The sequence below is a fragment of the Rattus norvegicus genome, chromosome 7, assembly GCF_036323735.1.
Source record: "Rattus norvegicus strain BN/NHsdMcwi chromosome 7, GRCr8, whole genome shotgun sequence".
NCBI lineage: Eukaryota > Metazoa > Chordata > Mammalia > Rodentia > Muridae > Rattus > Rattus norvegicus.
In genome coordinates this window covers 59,646,181-59,669,122 of record NC_086025.1, presented here as the reverse complement: position 1 = coordinate 59,669,122, position 22,942 = coordinate 59,646,181, and the positions used below count along the sequence as shown (strand labels likewise).

At 41.2% G+C, this 22,942-nt stretch overlaps 1 protein-coding gene and 1 pseudogene across 4 annotated transcripts; both read left to right on the top strand.

The window, feature by feature from the left end:
• Positions 1-982: 982 nt before the first annotated feature.
• Rxylt1 (ribitol xylosyltransferase 1) lies at positions 983-12,849 on the top strand. 4 transcript variants are annotated; one of them, NM_001024759.2, is made up of 6 exons: positions 1,151-1,419; positions 2,256-2,411; positions 3,707-3,809; positions 9,299-9,613; positions 11,429-11,599; positions 12,422-12,849. In NM_001024759.2, the coding sequence occupies exons 1-6, from the start codon at positions 1,251-1,253 to the stop codon at positions 12,837-12,839; spliced, it is 1,332 nt and encodes a 443-aa protein (NP_001019930.2). In that variant the 5' UTR covers positions 1,151-1,250; the 3' UTR covers positions 12,840-12,849. The 4 variants fall into 4 exon arrangements, with proteins under 4 accessions (XP_008763613.1, NP_001019930.2, XP_038934677.1 ...); XM_008765391.4 differs by lacking the exon at positions 9,299-9,613 and having other exon boundaries at positions 983-1,419; positions 12,422-12,848; XM_039078749.2 differs by lacking the exons at positions 1,151-1,419; positions 3,707-3,809 and having other exon boundaries at positions 2,274-2,411; positions 12,422-12,848.
• On the top strand, positions 12,842-16,003 carry Tmed2-ps1 (transmembrane p24 trafficking protein 2, pseudogene 1; annotated as a pseudogene).
• Positions 16,004-22,942: the final 6,939 nt, after the last annotated feature.

Sequence of the window (22,942 nt, the reverse complement as noted above, 5' to 3'; positions counted from 1 at the left end):
CTAGTTTCTATGGTGTCCCTTAAAGGACATAACAGGGCTGATGTATAGAGAAAGATATACATAGTTATGCATGGATGTAGCCTAATTTCACAGCTACAGCTAGTGACGTATAGGTTCTTACACGGCCCAGGAATCTTTTACCAAAGATTCGGAAACAAAGGCTGGCCAGGCTGTGAAGAAAATCTCTGGGTTGTTAAGACACCCCTTGAGAATTTCTATCACAATGATGAACTGGAGGGAACATTTTTCAGCCAATACCACAACGGTGTGTACTTTGGGAGTTTTACGGATATATGTATAATTTACAGTCAGCCAGCAGCAGGAGAGGAGAGCTTTGCGTGTGTTAGGGGTGGGGGAGCATACGGGGATAAGATGCGTCCTTTGTTCCGGAGGAGCTGCCCTGAGGGTCTGAGCAGAGCTGAGCTAGAAGTGAAACAGTCCCGGTCAAGGGAGGACGCTGGAGACTAACCTTGGCGGGGCTGTGCAAGGAGATGAGGCTGATCAGAACTCTGAGCACTGATCTGGTGTTCCTAGAGGAGATGGGGAGGCGTGGTCTGAGAGAATTTAAGAGTAATGCGCAGAGTGTGAAGCTGGGAAAAATGAGGCTGAGTCTCCTAAGTGAGGCTGTGAATGTGGAAGGAGGGTCTCTGTGAAGGAGGAGGCGGGGTCTGAGAGAGGCTAAGGGTGAGGAGGCGGGGCCTGAGTGAGGCTAAGGGTGAGGAGGCGGGGCCTGAGTGCGGCTGAGGGTGAGGAGGCGGGGCCTGAGTGTGGCTGAGGGTGAGGAGGCGGGGCCTGAGTGTGACTGATGGTAAGGAGGCGGGGTCTGAGTGAGGCTATGAGACAGGAGGCGGGATCTGAGAGGGGCTGGTTGTGAGGAGGCGGGGCCTGAGTGCAGCTGAGGGTGAAGAAGCCGGGTCTAGGGGACGCTGGTAAGGAGGCGGGGCCTGGGGGAGGCTGAGGGTGAGGAGGCGGGGCCTGAGGGAGGCTGAGGGTGGAGAGGTGGGACCTGAGGGAGGCTGGTTGTAAGGAGGCGGGGTCTGAGGTCCGCAGCCAGCCCCAGTCTGCGGCCTGTGTTTCGGGAGCTGTGGGGTAGGCGAGCTGTTTTGAGGACAGACGGGGCGGAGAGCGGAAACAGAACGCTGAGGACCCTCTCCCGGCTTAGCCCACAGGGAGGGCGGCAACCCTGGACCAAAGCTTTTCCTCACGCCTAAGGTGGAAGCGAGGACGCGGAGCCGGGAAGCCGCGGTGGGATGCGGCTGACGCGGACCCGGCTCTGCTCGCTCCTCGTCGCCCTGTACTGCCTCTTCTCCATCTACGCCGCCTACCACGTCTTCTTCGGGCGCCGCCGCCGGCCGCCGGGCGCGACCTCTCGGGGCTCCAGGAAGACAGCGGCGCAAGCGAAGGAGAGGCGCGGCCGAGGTAGGACGCAGGCAGGACCGAGCAGCGGCCTACGGGCCCTGCCGTGTGCGTGGATGCGGGGCAGCGGGCTCTGCGCCGATGAGCCACGCGGGCCAAGGCTCGGGGCTCGGATCTCGGATCTCTCGGGGTCCTCAGCCCCGGGAGCCAGCTCTGGGCTCGGCTCGGAAGCTCTGCTCATCCTGGGCGAGCTTCCTGCAACAGTGGCCACCCGAGGCTGGTGGCGCGCACGCAGGCCTTTAAAATGTGGTGTAGACCCTCAGCATGCTTCAGAGGCCGGAGATTGGCAGAAATGCTGCAGGCTGAGTTTAAAGCTTCCATTCCCTTGTTAAACACGGGCTTTTCCGACCACGTGACTTCGGAAGTCCGTGATTTATATTTACAGCAGTGAGCCTCGCTTGGTGTTTGTGATTTGTTTTGGAATTGCAGTCCTTTCCCACTCCCTTGCGCAGAATATTTTTTTTACACAGTTGTGTATGAAATTGGTGGAGACAGTGTGCTCAAGACTAGCTACTAATAGGTCACTTACATAAAACCAGGAAGGAACTCCAGAAAAGCCTAAAGCATGTGACTTGATAGACTTTCTGCAGGTATTTCTAAAGGTTTTCGGTGAAGGACATACTTCTCTTATCTGGTGTTAAACTTTTTAAAATCTTTGACAGAGATGGTTCAATAAAAAAAAATGGCTTGTTTTCTTTTATTCAGTCGTGTACCTCAAATTTGATTGTTTGTCTCTGAAGCCTGAAGAGAAGATGAAACTGGCATCTCATTCAAATGACTTGACTTTCTATCTGCAGTTAGTCCTCACTGGTAAACGAAGTCACTCTTCTTTAAAACAGAGCAGTCCGCGTTGGAGAGTGAAGAATGGAATCCTTGGGAAGGAGATGAAAAAAACGAGCAGCAACACAGAATTAAAACTGGCCTGCAAATCTTAAACAAATCCACAAAAGAAAAAATAGAGCATCGTGTGCAAATCTGGGGCAAAGCTGCCATCGGTAAGTAACCGTAAAGAGAAAAAGCATGCAAAGAGTATGTGATGTGTACTGTGCGGGACTTGAACTTACTAGTGTATATGTTTCACTGTTTAATGCAGTCAGTTTTTGACAGTGTCCTTAAGACAATGTAGGTTCTCTCTACTGCATTCCTCTTTTCTGAGTCTTCCTCACCATACAGACTGTGCATTTCTTCTGCAGTGGGTTTAAGGCAGTTTAATAAAAACCATATTCTTGAGAACTCTTCCAGCCACCTCCATTTCCCAATTTCAAAGCTACCTCCTCATTTTTAACTGTTTGCTACAGAAGCACCTCACTTCCAGGTCCCATGTTCTACTCCCACACCACACAGCTTTCTCTGGCTGCTGTAACAAAGCGCCATATTTAGTGGTTCAAAGCATTACAACTTTATCCCCGCCTTTCTCAAGGCAGGAGAGTCATCTGTCTCTGGAAGGCCTTCTTCTATCTCAGCACCTTAGTCAGACTGAGACACTTCCACCATGACAGGTAATAGTCGCAGGGTCTACAGATTAAGATATAACATAGAGAAACGGGGATATTTCAGCCTGACACATTTGGAAGCTTTATCTGAGTGCTGGGTTTGTTGGGTGACATTGGCAACATGGCATACTAGAAGTGGTACAAAATATATCTTTCAATATAATTGACACAATGTTCTCAAAGGTTTTGTGACTTCATATTAATATGAATTCATATTAATATTACCTTGTGGGTACTGCTTATCTTGTCCACTCTTAAAGCTTTCATCCAAATAAAACAAAAGCAAAGCATCACGAGTGTCCTAAAGAGATAGGATAAGGTATCAGTTGTCTGCATTCATGTCATGCATTCAACAATGTCTGATCAATTAGTGAGGTAATGTCCCCTTGACATACTGCATGTTTTGGTATACTGCTGAGCTCCTCTGGCTTCAGAACAAAATGTTTAGTCCCTCCAGTTATATTAAATTAATTCTAATAATGATATTTTAGTTTATAGTACATATTTAGCTTCCAAATATGATGGATAGTAAGGTTCAGTAACATTAGTGATTCCTCAATATAAATAAGATATTTTGTTGTCTTTACTACAATCCACTTTAACACCTACAACCCCTGAAGTCTGACCCTTGTACAGTTAGCTACTATATTGTCCACTGGGGCTTGTCTTGATAGCACTGCCTACAAGCAGACCATGGCAAGAAACTTCCAGGGAAAATAGAAAAAAACAAAACAGTTTTTGACATACTAACGTGGATAAAACAGCAGATGTTTCTATGCTTGCTCTATGATTGCCAGGTCTCTATCTCTGGGAACATGTTTTTGAAGGCACTCTCGCTCCTGCTGATGTGACTGCTCAGTGGAGGGAAGGACAGTCAGTTGTAGGAAGAACACATTACAGGTACTCATTGGATAATGTTAACCTTGTACTGCTATGTGATGTTTTATGTAACTACTAGAGGAAAATACACTTTTACAAGTCATTTCCCCTTCAGCTTGGGAAAAATACAGAAATAAATCCTGGAAATATGTGTTCATCGCTCAAGCTTCATTAAACATTTTCTTGATAAATTGGACATTACAGAATAATTTTGGAGGGAGAGCGGGCCATGAACCTCAGTGGTAGAGTACTTGCCTGGCATGAGCAAGGTCCTCGAGCCAGTCCCCAATACTGGGAAAAAAAACAAAAAAACAAAATTAAAGGTCTGTAGAATAAGTTTTGGAGTCTTATTTCTGTTTTGTTTTTGGCTGGTGATATGGAAAACTTCATGTTCCACATTTTATACACTGAACTGTAAGTGGATATGTAATGTTCTGTGCCTTGGAGGACTAATATGTAAACAAACATCATTATAATTTTTTCGTTAATAGTTATGTGAACCTGAAAGTATTCAGGTAGAATTCAACTTTTTTATTACAACATTCTATGTTCTATCTACTATGATTTATTTAATGATACAGTTTTCCATTATTTATATTTGCAAAGTTCAGAACTGTTTCTGTTTGGATTTTTAGAGTCCGTAAAACCTAAGACTTTTAAGATTTTATTTCATTTAACTTATGATTTCTTAATTTTTAAAAAGAATTAAAGATTTAAATTAGAAAACCATAGTTTTGTCATGAAAGTCCTGTTTGCATTTTGGCTTTTTACTAAAATAAACAGTTGTTTTTATGTATTTATTTCCTGAGACAATTGTGTTGTAGGGTGGTCAACCAGTACAAATCCATTTCCACAGATACCAAGAAAGGAAAAGCTGTATTTAATCTCAGTTTCGTGTGAATTTCATGGCTGCCGTGGTTGCTGACATTATAAACGCTTCGTAGTTCTGTTGGCTTACCTTTGTCCCCAGTCCATGTTCCTGGGGAGGAGGGTACTTGTACTTCCAAGTGGGAAGCAGGGCAGCCTTGGGCATTCTTCATTAGGAACTGTAAACCCTGTTTGTTTTCAAGTCAGTATTTTATTTAGTATTAGTAGATGAGTAGACTGTTTAGATGCAAACCAACCCACATTCCCTGCCCTCTGGTTCCTTCTCTGTAAACTCCACCCCTTTCCCTCTGTCTTCTTGTTCTCATCGATGCACATGCACCACACTTCCACTGTCTTTGTCTTTCTGACTGTCTGTCTGTCTGTCTGTCTGTCTGTCTCTCTCTCTCTCTCTCTCTCAAAAGCACCAGCTGCAAGTTTTGTTTCTTTTTTTTGTTTTTGGAAAAAGGTCTCTTATACAAGTTTAATGATTAGGCTAGGTTGATTGGACAGTGAGCACCAGGGATCTGCCAGTCCCTAACACCACATCTACCTTTTTTCACAGTTCAAGATTTGAACTTAGGTCTTCATGCTTGCAAGCAAGCAGTTTACCAAATAAGCTGCCTCCTTAACCCAACTGCATAAATCTCTCACGGAATTATACGTGAAAGGTATAAGTACCTGTTTAGGTATTTATACTCATTGCTGTAATCTCATTGTAGGTCATATGTATAGTCCCAAACTTTATAGTACTTAGTTTCCACTGTTTAGAAGGAAATGTGTCACTGGGCTTGGACCTTTATGGTAGGAACACTGTCCTAGAATGTGTAAAGCACTCTGGATTCAATTGCTAATCAGAGAAAGAGACAGTGAATGTCTATTGTATGCATAAATTGCTATCTGTATTTGTATTTGAACAGCAAACATGTCAGTAGACTTAAGCTAATAATAGTTCTACTATATTACATAGAAGTTTCCAAAAGATTCCTACAGAGTCATAAGTAGCATCCTTTTTTTTTTTGTTTGTTTGTTTTGGTTTGGTTTTTTTTGTTTTTTATTAACTTGAGTATTTCTTATATACATTTCGAGTGTTATTCCCTTTCCCAGTTTCCGGGCCAACATCCCCCTCCCTCCTCCCCTTCTTTATGGGTGTTCCCCTCCCCATCCTCCCCCCCTTGCCGCCCTCCCCCCATCAATCTAGTTCACTGGGGGTTCAGTCTTAGCAGGACCCAGGGCTTCCCCTTCCACTGGTGCTCTTACTAGGATATTCATTGCTACCTATGAGGTCAGAGTCCAGGGTCAGTCCATGTATAGTCTTTAGGTAGTGGCTTAGTCCCTGGAAGCTCTGGTTGCTTGGCATTGTTGTACATATGGGGTCTTGAGCCCCTTCAAGCTCTTCCAGTTCTTTCTCTGATTCCTTCAACGGGGGTCCTATTCTCAATTCAGTGGTTTGCTGCTGGCATACGCCTCTGTGTTTGCTGTATTCTGGCTGTGTCTCTCGGGAGAGATCTACATCCGGCTCCTGTCGGCCTGCACTTCTTTGCTTCATCCATCTTGTCTAATTGGATGACTGTATATGTATGGGCCACATGTGGGGCAGGCTCTGAATGGGTGTTTCTTCTGTGTCTGTTTTAATCTTTGCCTCTCTATTCCCTGCCAAGGGTATTCTTGTTCCCCTTTTAAAGAAGGAGTGAAGCATTCACATTTTGATCATCCGTCTTGAGTTTCATTTGTTCTAGGCATCTAGGGTAATTCAAGCATTTGGGCTAATAGCCACTTATCAATGAGTGCATACCATGTGTGTTTTTCTGTGATTGGGTTACCTCACTCAGGATGATATTTTCCAGTTCTGACCATTTGCCTACGAATTTCATAAAGTCATTGTTTTTGATAGCTGAGTAATATTCCATTGTGTAGATGTACCACATTTTCTGTATCCATTCCTCTGTTGAAGGGCATCTGGGTTCTTTCCAGTTTCTGGCTATTATAAATAAGGCTGCGATGAACATAGTGGAGCACGTGTCTCTTTTATATGTTGGGGCATCTTTTGGGTATATGCCCAAGAGAGGTATAGCTGGATCCTCAGGCAGTTCAATGTCCAATTTTCTGAGGAACCTCCAGACTGATTTCCAGAATGGTTTTACCAGTCTGCAATCCCACCAACAATGGAGGAGTGTTCCTCTTTCTCCACATCCTCGCCAGCATCTGCTGTCACCTGAGTTTTTGATCTTAGCCATTCTCACTGGTGTGAGGTGAAATCTCAGGGTTGTTTTGATTTGCATTTCCCTTATGACTAAAGATGTTGAACATTTCTTTAGGTGTTTCTCAGCCATTCGGCATTCCTCAGCTGTGAATTCTTTGTTTAGCTCTGAACCCCATTTTTTAATAGGGTTATTTGTTTCCCTGTGGTCTAACTTCTTGAGTTCTTTGTATATTTTGGATATAAGGCCTCTATCTGTTGTAGGATTGGTAAAGATCTTTTCCCAATCTGTTGGTTGCCGTTTTGTCCTAACCACAGTGTCCTTTGCCTTACAGAAGCTTTGCAGTTTTATGAGATCCCATTTGTCGATTCTTGATCTTAGAGCGTAAGCCATTGGTGTTTTGTTCAGGAAATTTTTTCCAGTACCCATGTTTTCCAGATGCTTCCCTAGTTTTTCTTCTATTAGTTTGAGTGTATCTGGTTTGATGTGGAGGTCCTTGATCCACTTGGACTTAAGCATAAGTAGCATCCTTAAGCTTACAATAACTTGGTGTTACCAAGGAATAGAAAGGGGATTAAAGCAAACACTGTTAACTCCCACCAAGAGAGGCTAAGCCCCATTTTACCTTTCTGAAATTTTTATGCAAGATTTTCTGCTATCATCGAAAAACAGTGCTATTTTCTCTTAGAGAATTTTGTATTCAAGCGCTGTAACAGATTCTTAAAATACCTTACTAAGCAATGAAAAGTAGTATATAATGGATCCAAAAGTAACAAACTTGGAATTGCAACTTGTAAGTTCAGTCAAATTACATAGGTACTAACTTAAATGAATTCCAAAAATACATTGTTTGCACAGACATTCAGGATTTAAATTTCTCTGGGTTCTCTATATTGAGGTATTTAGTATTTACTCTGAAGACATTTTTCAATTGAGACAATCAATAGAAAATATATTGGAATTTGTAAGTTCTGATGCTTAGACATATGCAAAGTAATATACAAGAACAAATTACTTTTCAGAATTCTGCATGTGAGCTCTTTAAATTATTCCTCAGTAAATGGATTTTCAAAGATAACCTTAGTTGACTAAAGCATAGCATTCATTCTGTATATTATACTAAGTCATACAGAGGCTTTACAATGTTAATGTATAGTAGTAAACTTCAACAGTTTTCATCATTTCACCTTGTTAATGCAGTAGCAATGGGCTAAAAATACAGCTCAGTTAGTAGAAGGCTTCCCTAACATGCAGACTCGGGGCTTGGTTCCCAGCACCACATAGACAGGCAGTGGTGGCATACGTTTTTATTCCAAACACTCTGAAAGAAGATCAGCAGCTCAAGGGAAAGCGAGGACATTGATAATTATCTCTCCTCACTAAATGCTCAGGCATTTTTACCTGTCCTCTGTCAGAGCCTTCTCGCCTCCTGACTCTCTATGAGGTGATCTTCCCTAGTCCCAGATGCCCATTCCTACATCTGTGTGTTCCATCTATATCACTGCTCTCCCAGGCACTGCCTCTCTTTCCTTTCTTCTGTATACAGAATGAATGTTTTCATTTCCCCACATCCCACTCCCTTGTGCCTTGACGGACAGTGTTCAGAATACTTTGGTGGCAGTGATTGGGGTAGCATATGACAGTCTGAGTGCTAACACATGTCTATTTCATTTATGAAAATTATTAATATATTTCAAACGAAGAAATGCAACATACTCCCATTTCCTAACTATTCATACTTAACATATTTTAGCTGCTGTGAATAATCTTTATATTTAACTTTCCTCTTAAAAGAATTGTTTCCAATAAATGAAGGCCTTTCTTTGTTTCCTAGACTTATTATTCTTCATTCCTCAAAGAGAATTGATCTTATGAATTCATTGTATACTCTTGCTCATATTTTTTATTTCTACTAATAGAAGATATATAAGTATTTTTCAATATGTACTTTTATATTGTTATAAGATCATATTTTAAGGACTGGCAAGATGAGTTAAGAGTGGTTGCCCCCAAGTCAGACAACCTGAATTCAGCCCCAAGACCTTCATGTTGGAAGGAGAGAACCAATCCCTGCAAAGTGCCTGTGGCCTCCACACACACACTTGGTATGCATACATGCTTGGACACACAAACACGCATACAAATCCTTTCAATTCTATGTTAAGAATCCCCTGAAGCTTGATGCTTTCCTTTACATTATTTTTGATGCTTTTCCTTCGGTGAGAAAATGAGAGTCCGTGTAGTCCTTCCTCATATGCCATTTCTGCACCCAAAGCTTTCTTTTGGTCTATAGGCTGCTCCAGTCTTACTCAGAAGAACTTGCATTATACAAATTGCATTTCAAAAGAAAATATTAAATCTCATTCTGAACTTTATATAAATTACTGAAATATTCCTTTGTTCAGTTTTATTTCTCTCTTGTTTTGTGGTGTGTTCTTTTCTAAGCTTCATCACTGGCCCAGCTGTAGTTCCCGGGTACTTCTCCATAGATGTGGACAATGTGGTCCTTGTTTTAAATGGAAGAGAAAAAGCAAAGATCTTCCATGCCACCCAGTGGTTAACTTATGCCCAGAATTTAATACAAACCCAAAAACTGCAGCATCTGGCTGTTGTCTTGCTTGGAGATGAGCACTGTGATAATGACTGGATAATGCAGTTCCTCAGAAGAAATGGAGGCTTCGTGGACCTACTTTTCATAACATATGACAGCCCTTGGATTAATGGTGCAGATGTCCTCCAGTGGCCGTTAGGTGTAGCAACGTAAGTACAAGATAAGATAATGTATGCCTAGACTCTTACGGTCTAATGTTCTGAACCAGGAAGATGGTGTTTTAAATGGCAGTGAGCTCACAGATGATGAAGCCAGGGGCAATCTTTCCTACAGTCAATAGAGTGTGGCCTCATGCCTAGGTCAGTCACAATGATCACTGATTGTTGTTGCTGCTGCTGCTGCTGTTGGATTTTACCCTCTTCTGAGAACTGATGAGTGCATTTTTGTTGTTTCTGTTTTAAAATGGAGATAGGCTAAAATTTTAAATCCTAAAAAGGCATTTAACAGAGAATGAAAAGGCGCCATAATTTAGTGGAAACAAATACTGTTGTAGCAATATGTTCATATAAAGTATATTCTTACCCTTAGGTTTGTGAATGGCTGACTTCATGTAAATCTCAACTGTTATAAAAGCAAAGGTTAATGAAATGATAGTTTAGGGTCCTCAATATAATCATCCTCCAGCTTGAAAAAATGGAAAGCATGTTTTGTTGTGGTTGTTGTTTTTGGAGCTGAGGACTGAACCCAGGGCCTTGCGCTTGCTAGGCAAGCCACTCTACCACTGAGCTAAATCTCCAACCTGGAATGCATGTTTTAAGCTTTCTATGGATAGATTTTTAAACTTCCAGATAGGCTCTCACTAGTATGTAAACTTTCTGAGGGCAGGAATTGTCTTCCCTGCTTTAATATAGTTCATGAAAGGCTGTAGAGTGGCCCAGCAGTTAAGAACACTTGCTGCTCTTACAGGGAACTCGGGTTCAGTTCCCAGCACCCGTATGGTGTGGCTCACAGCCATATGTGATTTTAGTTCCAGTGGATCTAACACCTTTTTCTGTACTCTCTGGGTAAATGGATACATATGGGGACAAACAGGCCTACAGATAGACACATAAATGAAAATAAATTTTAAAATAGTGTTTATGCACTGTAGGTACTCAGTTATTTGTTGAATAAATGAATCATCTCACTGATAGAATTGAATCAGACATGCATTAATACGTCAGAGTTTACCACCATTTGTAGACTCAAACAGTTTTCTATTCAGCAACACAGATGTCACTAGAGAAATGACACAGATTCCTACACCTATATGTATAACATTCCAGATGAATAAGCTTAGGCTAGGACCAGTCTTAAAGTTTCAAATACTTTTTAACTACATTCACCCTTAAAATCTTCAGAAAAATCTATTCCTTGAGAAGAGCCTATATTGATAGAAATATTTTCACTTTTTCCAAACTGTATGACATACCTATTCATATAATCGATGATAGAAATATAGCAATTCTGGTATTGCCAGATTCGTCCTGTTCCCAGTGAGGAGACATTCAGTAACAACTGGAAACTTTTGATTGTCTCGAGTAAAGAAAGGAAATTGTAACAAGTGTCATCAAATGGGTAGAGCCCAGGGATGCTATTAAACATAGCACATATAGGACTGTTCCAACAACAAGGTATTTGATGCAAAATGCCATAGTAATCTCATATAGAGCATCGATTTCAGGCACACAGTTTTATTCAAATCATTGCCCAATGCACATGGAATGGGTCACTTGTAGTCAACCTCATTTGTAGAGTGACACAGGTTTTATTTGTTATTGTCTTAATATATTTGAAAATTTCTTGGAATTAATCTTTCAGAGTTCATGAACATTTTCTTTTTTAATGGACAAAAATGATTGTATGTGTCTGTGTTGTACAGTGTGCTTGGAAATCATATTTTAAATCTCCTTAATATATATGACCTAACAAGCCAAGCTATAGGGCAGTCCTACTGTGTAGTTATTTATTATATTTTTTTATAGATACAGGAAGTTTCCTGTGGTTGAAGCCAGCTGGTCCATGCTGCATGATGAGAGACCCTATATATGTAATTTCTTAGGGACTATCTATGAAAATTCATCAAGACAAGCACTAATGAACATTTTGAAACAAGATGGAAATGATAAACTTTGTTGGGTTTCTGCAAGAGAACAGTAAGTTCTATGTTTATGTGTCCCCAAATCTGAGTATCACCTTGTCTACAAAAAGGTTTCCAAAGAATTCCTAGTAACTCCATTTAAGCTTCTAGATCTAGAAATTTATTTTTTAATTGTAACAGAAATTGTTGTCTAGATGGATATCACTGCTATTAATGTAATTATATTAAATTCATTTGCACAACTTACCAAACAACTATCATACGCCAGAAACGAATTTACTCAGGATAATGTCAATAGTTGTGGGGTGGGGATGGGAGTTAAGCAGGACAGAGGATGTGCTCCTATAGTATTGAAGTGTTTGTTGCAGGAAGAGACAAGTAAACATAGTGTGTGTCAGATGATAATACCGTGCAGGAAAAGAATTAAGCAGAAGAAGACCATGCAGACTCTGAGTAGACAGACCTGAAGAGGTTATAGGAGTCAACAGTGTCCATGCAAAGGGAGGAACAAAGTCAAAGGTCATAAGGCAAGAGGGGATGGTGTGAGTGAATGGATGAGGGTGGTGTAGAGGAGGAAAGCCTTACTGGAGGAAGAGTAGGTTCTTGTTGCAACAATTACAGACTTATATACCCAGTTTTATGCACAGATGATGATCAGAACTAGGTCTTAGTGCTACCACCCGGGCTATATCCACATCCCAAAATCTTAAAAAGTTTTAAGAAATGTATTTGGTCCAACATTTTCAGCATCTCTCACATTTATCATCTCTATAATGTGTTCACAGTTTTGATACTTGACATTAAAAAGATTTCCTTCAATAAAAGACTCCATAAGCAAAGTAAAACCCTACATGGATTTCTTTGTTTAACTTTCTAGGTGGCAGCCTCAGGAGACAAATGAAAGCCTTAAAAATTACCAAGATGCTTTGCTTCATAGTGACCTCACATTGTGCCCTGTAGGAGTGAACACTGAATGTTACAGGATCTATGAGGCCTGCTCCTTTGGCTCCATTCCTGTGGTAGAAGACGTGATGACAGCTGGCCACTGTGGAAACACATCCAGTCAGCACAGCGCTCCTCTGCAGTTACTCAAGGCCATGGGGGCCCCCTTCATCTTCATCAAGAACTGGAAGGAGCTCCCTGCTATTTTAGAAAAGGAAAAAACTATAATCTTACAAGAAAAGATTCAAAGAAGAAAAATGTTACTTCATTGGTACCAACATTTCAAAACAGAACTAAAGTGGAAATTTACTAAAATTTTAGAAAGTTCATTTTTTATGAATAATAAAGGTTAATTATATCTAGTATGGTGTATTTATAAGTGTGAATATTTATAGTGCTTGCAAAGCTGCCTGCATCAGCTTTATCATGTAACAGACCAAGTGCTCTCCTTTTTGCCTACTACTATGTACAAGATAAAAGAGATGGCAGTATTTTTCTGAGCTTGAACTAGCAGAATGGATGAGTGGTTAAAGGTGCTTGCTGCCAAGCCTGATGCCCAGAAACCACATAGTAGACGGAGAGAAAATGTGTCTCACAGACTGTCTTGTGACCTCCCACGAGCATGCACACAGAAATACACATGGCAGGTAAGTAAAAACTTACTTGGATTCAGTTCTCTAAAGTCAATGTCAACCTTCACTAACTTTTCTCATTGACTTTAACCCACTAAGGGACTGGAGCACTGGGTCAGTGGTTAAAAGTACTTACTACTCTTACATATAACCTGAGTTCAGTACCCAAGATGTATGTCAGATACTCAACCACCTGTAATTATTTCTCTATAGGTCCTGACACATTCTTCTGTCCTGCATGGACACAGGCACACGAGTACATACAACACATGGTGTAAAAGTAATAACTAACTGGTAAAGTACTATTTACTAGGGTTGACATTTGCATGTGTGGGTATAAGTATAGATGCTGACCAGTGACTACAAAGTTTACCATCTCTATTGTGCAACATGGTCATTATTATAATAATATAATTGGAAAATGCTTGACTAGATGCTATGTATGCTCACAAAATGGATTAACTCTGATGTAGTTTATATGTTAATTAGCTAGCTATGACCAGTCCACTATACATATATATATATATTCCCAAAACATTGCAGTTGATAAACACATTCACTTTTATCTGTCAATATTAAAAATAATAAACCCTAGAATAATAAATTCTAGGGAAGTGGTGTTATATATCAAAAGAGAGGTAATTGCTGTCAGAAAAACAGATTAACAACTGCAATTTCCATGAGGACTTTTCATAAGCCAACTGGTCGTACTGTGTTTTAGTTGTATTTCAATATGACACTGGAACAAAACATCCAGCAGAAACAAGTAGGGAAAGGTTTCTTTTGGCTCCTAGTTCAGGCTTCTTCAGTGTACCAAGGTCTGATAGAAGACTAATATCCAAAATACATAAAGAACTCAAGAGGAAGCTCAGATGACAGCAGTGGCAGCAGCTCTGGAGGCCGCAGTCCAAATCCCAACTTCGACCTGTGCTGCACCTCGGAGATGCTCACAGATCTGCTGGTATTGCCAAGGCCCTGGGCTATTTCAGCAAGGTCAACCCACATGCTGAGGAGTGCTTCTTCGAACAGGTCACCTTGGGCACCAAGATGGGCCTCATCTTCGAGGTGGTGGGAGTCAGCTTCCTGAACATCAACATGGAGTTCACCAGACCAGATAATAAAGGAGTCTATAAAAGAGACAGACTATGAGTCCAGTGGGAAGTACATGTTCTCAACCCACATGGATGGAACTGACAAATTCTACTTTAGTAATCAGATGTCCACTATGACTCCAAAGACAGTAATGTTCACCATTGACATTGGGGAGGCTCCCAAAGGCCAAGCCATGAAGACAGAAGTTCATCCATACAAATTAGAAGAAATGATTAATGAGCTGGCAGTGGCAATGACAGATGTAAGGCACGAACAAGAGTACATGGAAGTCCTGGAGAGAATACACAGAGCCATCAATGACAATACAAACAGCAGAGTGGTCCTTTGGTCCTTCTTGAAGCTCTTGTAGTTGCCATGACATTGGGACAGATCTACTACCTGAAGAGATTTTTTTTTTTTTGAAGCCTGGGGGTTGTTTAAAAGACCTTTTCCTGTTGATCACAAATTCATGATTTACTTGTTTACCAAACACCTTGGTCATAATAATGCCATTAGTTAATATGTTTTTATTTTCTGAACGTTCATGACTTAAGTTTCTTTGTGGATAGTAGGTTCTGGGAAAACCTATTTAGGAAAGTTAGAGTGAATATTTGACATTTGATTGGCCTATAATTTTACTTGAAAGCAGGCCCATTATACAGGTCCTTCCAAGAAATCAGAGACTGTTAATGCTGTATGCGATTATGATTTTATTCTGTTTTTACCTTTGGTTTTTATAATAAAATGTAGGCTCTCCAGGAAGTAGCCCCACCCTGAAAATACTTATTAACTGACTGCTTTCTAACAGTCCCTCAGCTGTGGTTCATCATCAGCGGTCATTTTGTCAAGTCATTCCAGCAACAGCAATCGGAATCGTGACCCTTGTGGCCCTGCCTTAGGGGGAGAGACCTGATGGAGCATGTTACCAGGGTGGGCACTCATACTTTATCTTCAGTTTAAAGATTCGTCACAACACCTCCCCCAAAGTTTTATATTGAAACTTAGAACGGAATCACCTTTAATTGAAGTGACTGACACAAGTAGCCAATAACTTAGCGACTGTCAAATCCAGTTTACCAGGTATCAGAACAAGACTGCTGTCCCTGTGTGCTGCATAGTCTGTCCATTGTTGGTACTTAGGAAGAGCAATTCCTCACGTGGAAGCCTGCACTCCTCAAGCCAAAGGATTAAGCCTCTGGGATTGCTTGCAATGATGGCAGCCACTGTTGTCCTTTTAGTCAGTGTCCTTTTAGTCAGTGGCTCTGGTCTTCAATGTTAGCACTAGGGTTTTGTTTGTCCTCCTGGGTCTTTCTATTTTTTGTCACGTGTCAGTTTTATTTATATAAAATGAAGAAATGTCTCTGATGATGGGCTTAATGAAAGGTGCTCTACTTTGGGTGTGGACAATCCAGGATTATGTGATATCTGTTACCTGAACATTTTATTTTTCTTGCAAGGGGAAAACTACAAGTAACAAGTTTTATAAATTTAGTTTAAATTTGTTACAGGTTTTCATGTTTAGGACAAATGATTTTTCAAGTTTCTATATGATATCCTTGCAACAGTTTGTTGGTAAAGTGACTCACAGTGGGGCAGCTGTTGCATGCTAGTGTGTGTGTGTGTGTGTGTGTGTGTGTGTGTGTGTGTGTGTGTGTGACAGAGAGAGAGAGAGAGAGAGAGAGAGAGAGAGAGAGAGAGAACATTTCAGAACTGAAACAAAAGATGTAAATTTAAAATTGGTTTTATATCTAATATACCTCAAGTTCAGTAAATAATTCTTTTAAAAAATAAAATAACTCAAGAAACTACATATCAAAAAAAATCAAATCATACAACTTAAAATAGAGCATATGGAGCTTGGGAGTCTTACGAAAGAGTAGGGAGAATGATCGAAGGACCAGAAGAGGACAGGGACTCCTCAAGAAGATCAACAGATTCAACTAGCCTCAACCCTTGGGGTCTTGCAGAGACTGAATCACCAACCAGAGAGCAAGCATGGGCTAGACCAAGGCCCCTGCACATATGTAACAGATGTGCAGTTTGGTCTTCATGCAGGTCCCCCAACAACTGGAGCAAGGGCTGTCCTTGAGCCTGTTGCTTGTCTGCCTATGGATCCTACACCCACAAACAGACCTCCTTGTCTGGCCTTAGTGGGAGAGGATGTGACTAGTCCTGCAGAAACTTGATGTGCAGGGGGAGGGGGGGCACAACAAGAGGAGGAGCTTCCCCTTCTCAAAAGAGAAAAGGAAGGTGAAACACAGGAAGGACTCCATAAGGGGGTACTGAGAGGAGAGGAAGGACTGATGCTGGATGGTAAAGTAAATAAATAAATTTAAAAATAATTCTAGGGTTGGGGATTTAGCTCAGTGGTAGAGCGCTTGCCTAGCAAGCACAAAGCCCTGGGTTCGATCCCCAGCTCCAAAAAAGAAAAAAAAATTCTAAAAACTGAAGAGCAGATCTAAACAGAATTTTAGATAGAGGGAATCCAACTGCCTGAGAAACCATTTGAATACTCAATATCCTTACATCAGGAAAATGAAAGTCAGAACTACTTCAAGATCCCATCTTACACCTGTCGGAAGAATAACTCAAGTGTCAGCTCATGCTAGAGAAGATGTGGAGCAAGAACACTTTACTGCTGGTGGAATTGCAAACTTGTACAGACATTATAGAAATTAATATGGCAGTTCCTTGATCAAGGCCCAGCTATACCATTCCTGGGCATATACCCAAAGAATGTTCCATCCTCCACAAGGACACTTGTCTAACTATGCTCATAGATGCTTTATTCATCATAGCCAGAAACTGGAAACAACCTACAAGTCTCTCAACTGAAGAATACATAAACACAATGTGATACATTTACAATATGGATTTTTACTCAGCTGTTAAAAAAAAAAGGAAAAAAAGACATGGCATCATGAAATTTGCAGGCAAATTGATGGAACTAGGGATAGTCACCCTGAGTAAGGTAGCCCAGACCCAGAAAGACAAAAATGTCATGTATTCACTTGTAAGTGGATATTAGCCATTAAGTAAGTGATACCCAAGCCACAATCCATAGGCTCGCACAGGTTAAGTAAAGAGGAGAGGTCTAGGGGGATACATGGATCTCTCTAGGAAGGAGAAATAGATGGTTTTTTTGGTGGACTGGGCAGGTGGGGATGGGAACAGGCGGGTTAAGGGGGGAGATAGGATGGAGGGAGAGAGTGCTGGGAGAGAAAGCTGGAATTGGGGTTATCTCAGAAGGGAGGTGTAGAAACCTAGTACAGTGGAATCTTTTTTTTTTTTTTGGTTCTTTTTTTTTTTTTTTTTTTTTTTTCCGGAGCTGGGGATCGAACCCAGGGCCTTGCGCTTCCTAGGCAAGCGCTCTACCACTGAGCTAAATCCCCAACTCCGTACAGTGGAATCTTTAAAGGTAATCCTGTGAGGACTCCTAGTAATGGGGCATATAAAGTCTCAATTGGCCATCTCTTATAGCCTTGTTGACCAAGGGGATCCCATGGAACCCAAGCAACCCAGCCTGATGCTAAGATCAAAGGTGACTCTCCAAACACTGACAGCAGGGTCCCATTGCCTAGCACAACACCCACACAACTCATTGAATATTGAGAATTTGAACTGATGCCTACCTGGCACCATCACCCCTGTGATCTAGTCTTTTTGGTGCAGGAAGTTACTCTGTGGGCTACTGAAAGAGAAATGTGGACACCAACCCAGCCATCAAGCCTTTGACCTACAATCTGTCCTGCCCAAAAAATATATTAGTGCAAAGGTAGCCCAGAACTTATGGGAGTAGCCAGCTATATCTGGTTTATCTTGTGGCTTATACTACCAGAAGGAGCCTGTGCCCACCTTTGCTTTTAAATAGAGAGAGCGCAAGGAAGGTAACAAGAGGCAACTTACATAGACCCTATCGTCCCAAAGATTTAAAGACCACCACCCTATACATGAATAGTCGCTGTGCTTTTACTACCAAACATGTCCATGGAATGATCTATAGAGAAAGAGGACTTCTTACCACTAGAGGATGCCAACTGTCTAATGCCTGTGTGACTGAATACCAGGCCCTACTCCTGGACCACCCTTGAATCGGGTTTTTTAAATCCTTTGCTATCAACCTTGCTACCATCTTGTCTGATGATGACGTCACAGAGAAGATTCCCCTGAGGCAAAAGGTAGACAGGCCACTAACCTGACCCTGAAAAGGAACTGCTACTCACAGCATCCCACAACATAGTTGAGGCCCTCTTCTGAGAAAAACCCAATGTTGTACACCAGAGATCACTTATCTTGGCTAACAATGGAAAGGAGGCAAAAGGAAACTACCTCAGAGTAGGATTGCTGCCATCCTTCAAACCCCAACTCCAAAGACTAAGACAAGTTCAAGAGTCACTAGGTGCAGCTGGGTACGGCTGCCCCTGGATACTGGAGTGTATGGAAATAGCTAGGCCTCTATCCACCAGCACAATGTGGGTGCTGGCTCTATTAAGCTTTAGATATTTGAGTAAACTGAGTCATATTAGAAAGTTATATTCTGTGACAGTGCACTATAAAAAGATCAAGAAAACAAGATTAAGATTAAACAAATTTAAATTAAGATTTAAAAATTCAAATCCTAATCTTATAGAAGTTACTAACTTATGAACTGTTAAAGATAATTAAGTAATATAAGTTAATAGTCAATGACTTTGTAAATGATGAAATTCTTTTTTTTTTTTTCGGAGCTGGGGACCGAACCCAGGGCTTTGCGCTTGCTAGGCTAGCGCTCTACACTTAGCTAAATCCCCAGCCCCGATGAAATTCTTTAGTGTTCAGAACTATATTGTAGTCATGCTAAATACAAATGTAATTTATGTACAGGAATAAGCTTTATTTAAATATATATATAGAAAACATATATAGAGAGAGAAACATATACGGAAAACATAGATATGGGATACATATGGGAAACGTGTGTTTGTGTTTCTGTGTGTGTGTGTGTGTGTGTGTGTGTGTGTGTGTGTTTTCAAGGTCAAGCCTAAAGCAAATAACTTTTATATAAGCTTATATAATAAATAAGTAAAGTTTATTTAAAATCAGTATACTTAAAAGATAGCCCTCAAAACTTTCCCAAAATATGATGAATGTGACCTTTAAAGTATTTAATGAAGCTCTCTGCTCCCAGACCCCGTGAGAGAGAGACCCAACCGCCTGGTCAGGTGGGCACTCCGGAGGCTGCAGAGCAGAAGAGACCACCAACACTGCCCACCCCTGCCCACATCCCTGGTCCAAGAGGAAACTGTATAAGGCCTCTGGGCTCCCTCGGGGGAGGGCCCAGGAGCGGCAGGACCCCTGCCTGAGAGACTGCCGGAACCTGAAGGAAACAGACTGGATAAACAGTTCTCTGCACCCAAATCCCGTGGGAGGGAGAGCTAAACCTTCAGAGAGGCAGACAAGCCTGGGAAACCAGAAGAGACTGCTCTCTGCACACACATCTCGGACGCCAGAGGAAAACACCAAAGGCCATCTGGAACCCTGATGCACTGAAGCTCCCGGAAAGGGCGGCGCATATCTTCCAGGTTGCTGCCGCCGCAGAGGGCCCGAGGGCAGCACCCCGCGAGCGAACTTGAGCCTCAGGACCACAGGTAAGACCAACTTTTCTGCTGCAAGTGACCTGCCTGGTGAACTCAAGACACAGGCCCACAGGAACAGCTGAAGACCTGTAGAGAGGAAAAACTACACGCCCGAAAGCAGAACACTCTGTCCCCATAACTGACTGAAAGAGAGGAAAACAGGTCTACAGCACTCCTGACACACAGGCTTATAGGACAGTCTAGCCACTGTCAGAAATAGCAGAACAAAGTAACACTAGAGATAATCTGATGGCGAGAGGCAAGCACAGGAACCCAAGCAACAGAAACCAAGACTACATGGCATCATCGGAGCCCAATTCTCCCACCAAAACAAACATGGAATATCCAAACACACCAGAAAAGCAAGATCTAGTTTCAAAATCATATTTGATCATGATGCTGGAGGACTTCAAGAAAGACGTGAAGAACTCCCTTAGAGAACAAGTAGAAGCCTACAGAGAGGAATCGCAAAAATGCCTGAAAGAATCGCAAAAATCCCTGAAAGAATTCCAGGAAAACATAAATAAACAAGTAGAAGCCCATAGAGAGAAGTCACAAAAATCCCTGAAAGAATTCCAGGGGGGCTGGGGATTTAGCTCAGTGGTAGAGCACTTACCTAGGAAGCGCAAGGCCCGGGGTTCGGTCCCTAGCTCCGAAAAAAAAGAACCAAAAAAAAAAAAGAATTCCAGGAAATCATAAATAAACAAGTAGAAGCCCATAGAGAGGAGTCACAAAAATCCCTGAAAGAATTCCAGGAAAACACAATCAAAGAGTTGAAGGAATTAAAAATGGAAATAGAAGCAATCAAGAAAGAACACATGGAAACAACCCTGGATATAGAAAACCAAAAGAAGAGACAAGGAACTGTAGATACAAGCTTCACCAACAGAATACAAGAGATGGAAGAGAGAATCTCAGGAGCAGAAGATTCCATAGAAATCATTGACTCAACTGTCAAAGATAATGTAAAGCGGAAAAAGCTACTGGTCCAAAACATACAGGAAATCCAGGACTCAATGAGAAGATCAAACCGAAGGATAATAGGTATAGAAGAGAGTGAAGACTCCCAGCTCAAAGGACCAGTAAATATCTTGAACCAAAATCATAGAAAAAAACTTCCCTAACCTAAAAAAAGAGATACCCATAGACATACAAGAAGCCTACAGAACTCCAAATAGATTGGACCAGAAAAGAAACACCTCCCGTCACATAATTGTCAAAACACCAAACGCACAAAATAAAGAAAGAATATTAAAAGCAGTAACGGAAAAAGGTCAAGTAACATATAAAGGCAGACCTATCAGAATCACACCAGACTTCTCGCCAGAAACTATGAAAGCCAGAAGATCCTGGACTGATGTCATACAGACCCTAAGAGAACACAAATGCCAGCCCAGGTTACTGTATCCTGCAAAACTCTCAATTAACATAGATGGAGAAACCAAGATATTCCATGACAAAACCAAATTTACACAATATCTTTCTACAAATCCAGCACTACAAAGGATAATAAATGGTAAAGCCCAACATAAGGAGGCAAGCTATACCCTAGAAGAAGCAAGAAACTAATCGTCTTGGCAACAAAACAAAGAGAATGAAAGCACACAAACATAACCTCACATCCAAATATGAATATAACGGGAAGCAATAATCACTATTCCTTAATATCTCTCAACATCAATGGCCTCAACTCCCCAATAAAAAGAAATAGATTAACAAACTGGATACACAACGAGGACCCTGCATTCTGCTGCCTACAGGAAACACACCTCAGAGACAAAGACAGACACTACCTCAGAGTGAAAGGCTGGAAAACAACTTTCCAAGCAAATGGTCAGAAGAAGCAAGCTGGAGTAGCCATTCTAATATCAAATAAAATCAATTTTCAACTAAAAGTCATCAAAAAAGATAAGGAAGGACACTTCATATTCATCAAAGGAAAAATCCACCAAGATGAACTCTCAATCCTAAATATCTATGCCCCAAATACAAGGGCACCTACATACGTAAAAGAAACCTTACTAAAGCTCAAAACACACATTGCACCTCACACAATAATAGTGGGAGATTTCAACACCCCACTCTCATCAATGGACAGATCATGGAAACAGAAATTAAACAGAGATATAGACAGATTAAGAGAAGTCATGAGCCAAATGGACTTAACGGATATTTATAGAACATTCTACCCTAAAGCAAAAGGATATACCTTCTTCTCAGCTCCTCATGGGACTTTCTCCAAAATTGACCATATAATTGGTCAAAAAACGGGCCTCAACAGGTACAGAAAGATAGAAATAATCCCATGCGTGCTATCGGACCACCACGGCCTAAAACTGGTCTTCAATAACAATAAGGGAAGAATGCCCACATATACGTGGAAATTGAACAATGCTCTACTCAATGATAACCTGGTCAAGGAAGAAATAAAGAAAGAAATTAAAAACTTTTTAGAATTTAATGAAAACGAAGGTACAACATACCCAAACTTATGGGACACAATGAAAGCTATGCTAAGAGGAAAACTCATAGCGCTGAGTGCCTGCAGAAAGAAACAGGAAAGAGCATATGTCAGCAGCTTGACAGCACACCTAAAAGATCTAGAACAAAAAGAAGCAAATACACCCAGGAGGAGTAGAAGGCAGGAAATAATCAAACTCAGAGCTGAAATCAACCAAGTAGAAACAAAAAGGACCATAGAAAGAATCAACAGAACCAAAAGTTGGTTCTTTGAGAAAATCAACAAGATAGATAAACCCTTAGCCAGACTAACGAGAGGACACAGAGAGTGCGTCCAAATTAACAAAATCAGAAATGAAAAGGGAGACATAACTATAGATTCAGAGGAAATTCAAAAAATCATCAGATCTTACTATAAAAACCTATATTCAACAAAACTTGAAAATCTACAGGAAATGGACAATTTCCTAGACAGATACCAGGTACCGAAGTTAAATCAGGAACAGATAAACCAGTTAAACAACCCCATAACTCCTAAGGAAATAGAAGCAGTCATTAAAGGTCTCCCAACCAAAAAGAGCCCAGGTCCAGACGGGTTTAGTGCAGAATTCTATCAGACCTTCATAGAAGACCTCATACCAATATTATCCAAACTAT